The 7,527-nt window shown below is 42.1% G+C and overlaps 1 protein-coding gene across 1 annotated transcript; it reads left to right on the top strand.

The window, feature by feature from the left end:
• Positions 1-3,410: 3,410 nt before the first annotated feature.
• LOC117462682 (5-beta-cholestane-3-alpha,7-alpha-diol 12-alpha-hydroxylase-like) lies at positions 3,411-6,606 on the top strand. The gene has a single exon (XM_034104949.2). It carries the CDS (start codon positions 3,423-3,425, stop codon positions 4,956-4,958), a length of 1,536 nt encoding a protein of 511 aa, XP_033960840.1. The 5' UTR covers positions 3,411-3,422; the 3' UTR covers positions 4,959-6,606.
• The last annotated feature ends 921 nt before the right edge of the window (positions 6,607-7,527 follow it).

The following is a 7,527-nucleotide window of genomic DNA, read 5'->3' as shown; positions in this document are numbered from 1 at the left end:
GTATTATTAAAACCATGTAGCCTACTAAACATCACTTTGGTCCCATCATATACTCTGGGAAGAGAATATTTACTGTGCTTGAGAACTGGAATCACATCATCATGTGAGGTTGACTTTGTGACCTGGAGAACATTTCAGCTGCAACATTAGCTCGTTGATAAGCTTGGGATATGAGATCTTTTTGTAGCCATTCGTGGTGAAGGCATCTGTGCTATTGTATGCATTATGTTTGACCCAACATTTCTACAGGCATGGCAGAATATGGCACTATTTTCACATATTCTAGCCCTTGTCTATTTGTATACCACGAGCTGCAAAATGACCGCCTAACCCCACTGTACAGGCGGGTACTTGTTTAGATCTACAGGCTACAGGCAGGCTCTGTTTTGCCGTGGTATCCTGGCTGGCACCTGCGGGCCGCAGAGGGGCGGCGGTGTTTCGGGCGATGAAGACTGCTGCTCCGAGGGCGAGGGCGGCGAGTCAGGCGGGAGTAGGGAGTGGAGTGGGGAGTGTCCACAAAGGAGGGTAACGTGATGTCCCCATCCGACCTGTTGCTACGGTCTGCAGTAGATGCAGTGTTGCTGGCGTTTAGTGATGGTTGCTTTAACCATTTTCGTATAAATGATTATCCACAGATGTGTGTCACTGCTGTGGAAGCACTTTGGAAATGATGCACGCGCAGCTGTCACGCGCACCTGACACAATTTGTTGTTAGTATTTTTCGCTCCGTTCTCTTTTTTGAATAGAGGGTGCATGACATTCAACTGCCCCGAAGATCCCGGCGCGAAGCCTGAAGGGTAAACACCAGGTTTACTAATCTACCCGCACAATTTGTCTGGTGTCGGAATGTCTCGCTATGTTAGTACATTGTTAAAAAACAAAACGCCATTTCATTTCGGGTTAAAATGTGTTACAGGGGGCACAGCAGTAGCAGGTTTACATGAGCAGTAGTGGCCGGCAACAGCAATGAAAAATAGCATTGATGGACCCAATGAACAGATTATGGCCTTTGCTGTTTTGAAACCAAGCAAGTGAGAACATTTCAAGTGAGTTAAAAGTGCAATCCTGAAATATTTCATATAGTCCAAAGTGGACTGTGGCAAAGAAAAGCACAGCAGCTTCAGTACTCTACTGATAAAACAAATGAGAACATATTGTAAATCAAGGCAAATATTATTTGAACCAGCTCATGGTTTGAAATGGCAAACATTGAAAAGCAAAAGTATTATTAAAACCATGTAGCCTACTAAACATCACTTTGGTCCCATCATATACTCTGGGAAGAGAATATTTACTGTGCTTGAAAACTGGTATCACATCATCATCATGTGAGGTTGACTTTGTGACCTGGAGAACATTTCAGCTGCAACATTAGCTCGTTGATAAGCTTGGGATATGAGATCTTTTTGTAGCCATTCGTGGTGAAGGCATCTGTGCTATTGTATGCATTATGTTTGACCCAACATTTCTACAGGCATGGCAGAATATGGCACTATTTTCACATATTCTAGCCCTTGTCTATTTGTATACCACGAGCTGCAAAATGACCGCCTAACCCCACTGTACAGGCGGGTACTTGTTTAGATCTACAGGCTACAGGCAGGCTCTGTTTTGCCGTGGTATCCTGGCTGGCACCTGCGGGCCGCAGAGGGGCGGCGGTGTTTCGGGCGATGAAGACTGCTGCTCCGAGGGCGAGGGCGGCGAGTCAGGCGGGAGTAGGGAGTGGAGTGGGGAGTGTCCACAAAGGAGGGTAACGTGATGTCCCCATCCGACCTGTTGCTACGGTCTGCAGTAGATGCAGTGTTGCTGGCGTTTAGTGATGGTTGCTTTAACCATTTTCGTATAAATGATTATCCACAGATGTGTGTCACTGCTGTGGAAGCACTTTGGAAATGATGCACGCGCAGCTGTCACGCGCACCTGACACAATTTGTTGTTAGTATTTTTCGCTCCGTTCTCTTTTTTGAATAGAGGGTGCATGACATTCAACTGCCCCGAAGATCCCGGCGCGAAGCCTGAAGGGTAAACACCAGGTTTACTAATCTACCCGCACAATTTGTCTGGTGTCGGAATGTCTCGCTATGTTAGTACATTGTTAAAAAACAAAACGCCATTTCATTTCGGGTTAAAATGTGTTGTAACTGCGTTACTGAGCATTGTAACGGGTAATATATTACCCACATTTCATTAGTAATGCGTTACATTACCTCGTTACAGCAAAAAGTAATATATTACTGTAACGGCCCCTACACACGGCGGCGTGCGTTGCCGCTTGGCGGTGGGCGTGTCTTGAGCTTGGGGAGTCAACGCGAGCAGCCCGACCAACAACCAACCACATGAATGTCCCGCCCCGGACATACAAAGCAAAGCATTCATGCTACATCCAAGCTGGCTAAATATACTGTCTATGCTTGCTAGCTGTCCATTCAAACGAAATACACTGGATATAAACTCCCCAAACAAGCGAAAACCTACCAGTTTCCCCCACTGTCTCTGCCACCTCCTCCCATGCCTGGCTCCTCCGGTTTGTATCCCTGAATGTTCCCTACCGCCACGATCATTTTCTCCTCCTTTTGTTGACATATGGGAAATGACTGCGGTCTGGCTATCCCGACATACACCCGGTTTGATTGGCTACTGCTTGTACTGTCAGATTTACATACAAGGGATTTGATTGGCTGACGCCTCCGTCGAGGCGGCAAAAGTAGAACATTGCTCTACTTTTGCAGCGAGCACCTCGAGAGAAGCTACGCTTTGCTCCCACAATGCAGTTCGGCGAATCGTGACGTCACCCCATTCAAAGTGAATGGGCAGAAGCGTTGAAGCGGCAACGCACGCCGCCGTGTGTAGGGGCCGTAACTCCGTTACTTTTGTAACGCGTTACACCCAACACTGTTCACTTTACATTGGGGTTGTTTGCGTGGTGCAGACACGTAAATGTAACAAAGTTTGTGAGTCCACCACGCAATGCAGTGTTAAGGAGTCGTGGTGGAGTCACGCATTCTGGTGAGATCAGGTTGATCTGGATCCTTTCCCTTTGCCAAAAACAAGACAGAAAAAAATATAATTGTTAATAGGAATGTTTTTGTTACATGTGCTAACAAAAAGTGTAATTATAATTTTCTTGTGAGTACTTTTTTGTGTAGCTAAATATAGTGTTTCATCAAACACATTACAGGATATTCAAAAATGTTGACATGTTGGACTATTATGTTTCCTGTTTGAGGACATACATGTAACATACCAATGTTTCATTCAGACCATGTGCTTGGTTGGTTTTTATGACCAGTTAATTGTTTCCTGCTTAAAAGGAAAAGCATTGAGATTGCAGTTTGTGGAAAAGGGAGGAGCAAAAGTCAGTATATCATGAACGATGTTAACCTTGCCTTTCACTCCCTGTTTGTCTTTCAGAGAAATCAGTCATGGGGCTGCTGCTGCCGATTCTTCTTGCCTTTCTTGCTGCTCTGCTTGGAGGGCTGTACCTTCTCGGGGTTTTTCGACAACAGAGACCAGGAGAACCCCCTTTGGATAAGGGGCTCATGCCTTGGCTGGGTCATGTCTTAGAGTTTCGCAGGAACACATTGAAGTTCCTGGAGAGGATGAAGCAAAAGCATGGCGATGTGTTCACAGTACAGCTGGGAGGGTGTTATTTTACATTCCTTCAGGACCCTCTTTCGTTTGGGTCGCTTGTTAAGGAGAGCAGAGAAAAACTGGACTTCAGTAAGTTTGCTGTTCAATTGGTATACAAAGTGTTTGGTTACAAAGCTCTAGAGACCGGACACCAAATTCTCCATATGGCCAGCAACAAGCACCTCAAGGGGGATGGTCTGGAAGTAATGACACAAGCCATGATGAGTAATTTGCAGAACCTAATGTTGCACAACATAGGCACATCTGCAGAGGAAGGAACCTGGATAGATGAGGGGTTGTTTAATTACAGCTATAATATTGTCTTCAGGGCCGGCTACTTATCTCTATTTGGTAATGAGCCACACAACACAGGGGGAAATGAGAAGAAAGTCAAAGAGAAAGACCGAGTTGATTCACAAGCCTTATTTTACAAGTTTCGTAAATATGACCAACTCTTTCCCAGATTGGTCTACGGGATTCTGCTGCCAATGCAAAGGTTGGAAGTCAAGAGGCTAATGGGATTTTTCATGGACAGTGTATCAGTGCAGAAGATAAAGTCAAGGGACAATGTGAGTCGTTGGTTGTGGGACATCCAGCAGGCCACAGAGGAGCTTGGTTCAGAGGAGACAATGAGAAGCAGATACATGTTTGTGCTTCTTTGGGCCTCTCAGGGCAACACAGGGCCTTCTGCATTCTGGCTGCTCCTTTTCCTCATGAAACACCCAGAAGCCATGGCAGCAGTGAAGGAAGAAGTAGATACACTTCTGAAGGAATTTGGGCAAGAAGTCCAACGTGGTGGGCCTTTAGTAAACCTGACCCGTGAAATGCTGATGAAAACACCAGTCCTGGACAGTGCTGTAGAAGAGACCCTCCGACTCACTACTGCACCTGTCCTCACCAGAGCAGTGCTCCAGGATATGACCCTCAAGATGGCTGATGGGCGTGAGTACTTCCTACGAAAGGGGGACAGAATGGCAGCCTTTCCTTACAGTGCCGTTCACATTGACCCAGAGATCCACCCTGACCCACATGCATTCCAATATGACCGCTTTCTCAATCCAGACGGGACCAAGAAAACTGATTTCTACAAAGCAGGAAAGAAGGTGAAATACTACAACATGCCCTGGGGTGCGGGGGTCTCCATGTGTCCTGGGCGTTTCTTTGCTACCAATGAGCTGAAACAGTTTGTTTTCCTCATGTTGGTTTATTTTGAGTTTGAGCTGAAGAAACCCGATGAGATGATACCTGGAATCGACTTCAAGCGATGGGGCTTTGGATCAATGCAACCCGACAGAGATGTTCAGTTTCGATACAGACTCAGATATTAAACGAAGCAATGGTTAAAATCTTTCTGATTAAATGTTACCTGATTTTAGACATCACCGTAAGTACTTTGAAAATTGTGATTCTAGTATTAAGGGCTATTTGTGTTTTCATACTACAAAGCCAGTTGAGTAGCACTTGAAATGTTTTGGCTCTATGAAACCTGATGTACTTATATGATTCTGTTTTCTTCAAGTTTGTATTTTGTTGGTCGAACGCACTTATTGTAAGTCGCTTTGGATAAAAGCATCAGCTAAATGCAATGTAATAGTAATAGTTCATATGTGTCACCTGGAAATGTAATTATATGCCTGCTTCTTTTATGCAATTTAGGTTTCATATCTTACATTTATCTTCCTAATTGAAAACTGAAGGAGTTTACCAATATTCTTAATACAATTATACTATTTTTCCAAGTTGGTGGTGGAGGATGTGGATTATTGTGTTGATTGTTGAACCACAGAAATAATACAATGTTCCAAACTGTTTAGAATATAATGGTATGCCATTCAGTAATAAGACTGGGAATAGATATATTTCTGTAATTGCTGTGCTGCAATCCAACATATTATATCTTGCTGTTGTAATACGAAACAATGATTAAAATACTTGTTCCACTATGAGTTGGGAAAAAGTGACAACATAACTTTTACAACTAACAAATAATAACAGCGGGAGGGCGCTCCTTCTTCACTACAGACTATCGCGCCACCTAACCATTCGCCAAAAATGTTTTTAATACGAGCGGTAACCGGCCAAGCGCCGTGCAAAAAACAATCTTCTAATAAAAGAAAGTCACCGGAGGAGTTAAAGGAGTGACAGGGAGTTGGCTGCAGTGCCGTGTCCTAAAACCCTTTTATAATCCATCGATTAGATTTATGATTAGAAAATTATAAAAGTAGGGTAGACATGTGGAGATTATCCGGCTGAACAAAACGTGCATTTATCAAACAGGTTTGTTTTCCACAGACCTTATTTCCAGCTATTTTCCAAAACCCTGTGGAGAAATTCCATTGCTTTTTGTGGAGGGAACCAGCAGCTTACTTCCTGGTTTTAGGACGCGTCATTCTAGTATTAAGGGCTATTTGTGTTTTCATACTATACCAATTTGGAATTGTATTAGATGTCTGTACAGGGGCGAGTAAAAAAAAAGAAGAAAGAGCCGGTGTTATCTAGCTTCTGTTGTAGGTCATGAACTCGATTGGAACGTCATTCTGTTTGTAGATATAGAAGGTCAAGGTTGGGTTTTATTCTGGAAAGTTCCGACCTCAAATGATGCATGTAATCCACCCAAATAACAAAAGGTCTCATTGATGATTAATGTGAATGGCGTAGACATATATTGATACACAAAAACACATGTATTTACAAAATCTGAATTTTGACCAATTTGAACTATTTTTAGAGTTCGAATAGAATTACTAACAAAGCACTTATATACTAATAAATCCAGTTGAGTAGCACTTGAAATGTTTTGGCTCTATGAAACCTGATGTACTTATATGATTCTGTTTTCTTCAAGTTTGTATTTTGTTGGTCGAACGCACTTATTGTAAGTCGTTTGGATAAAAGCATCAGCTAAATGCAATGTAACTAACAAATAATAACATTGTATTTACTATAATAATAATAAACTTCAAATTGAACACTAAATGTTTTACAAAGATCGCTTATTTGATGAACCCACAGTGCCGCACTGTGGTTTTCGAAATGGTCTTAAAATAATTAAAATATCATCACTAATAGAGTATTTTATTTATAATTGTTATTTTGTATAGTTCTTGTTTACGGCAAAGAGAAAGGGTCCAGATAGCCTCTCCATTTCCCAATCCTCCCTTCTATTTACATGACCCTAACACAGGGTTCTAGTAGTAGTGTACAGTAGTAGTAGTAGTAGTAGTAGTAGTAGTAGTAGTAGTAGTAGTAGTAGTAGTAGTAGTAGTAGTAGTAGTAGTAGTAGTAGTAGTAGTAGTAGTAGTAGTAGTAGTAGTAGTAGTAGTAGTAGTAGTACAGTCGTAGTAGTTGTTGTATTAGGAGGAGTATTAGGAGTAGTAGTATTAGGTTTCCTTTTTTATTTATAGGATATGAGAAAACATGGCATGTATAACCGGAATAATTAAATGTTTGGAGGAAGACAAATTTCTTAGGCCACATTTTCAATTTCACATTTACATTCACTTACATATTGCTTTTGAACCATAAGGAGAGGTTTGCAGTTTTGTTTTTCTACGGGATGAGAGAATTACATGCGAAAGTTGTTTTCACAACTAAATTCAATTTAAAAAGGGCCCAAAACTGACATTCTGGAGAAAGATGATTATCACCCTACATTCCAACTTTGATAAACAGCTGCTTTGATGTGGAAGGCCCACACAGAAACAAACATGCACACATCTGGTACTAATGCTTTCCACATGTCTCTTTATCATTTCAAGGGCTCAGGAATAGAGAACTGTTGGATAAGCCTGCCGGAAATACCATCTTTTGTAAAACTATAATAATTGCCAAACTTATAATATTACCTGACTGATGCTAACATTAGCTTAGCAATATGTTGGCTTAAGAGTTGATATT

This window comes from Pseudochaenichthys georgianus, chromosome 17 (assembly GCF_902827115.2).
Source record: "Pseudochaenichthys georgianus chromosome 17, fPseGeo1.2, whole genome shotgun sequence".
Classification (NCBI taxonomy): Eukaryota; Metazoa; Chordata; class Actinopteri; order Perciformes; family Channichthyidae; genus Pseudochaenichthys; species Pseudochaenichthys georgianus.
The sequence above is the reverse complement of the archived record's forward strand: the minus strand, read 5'-3'. Positions and strand labels throughout refer to the sequence as shown.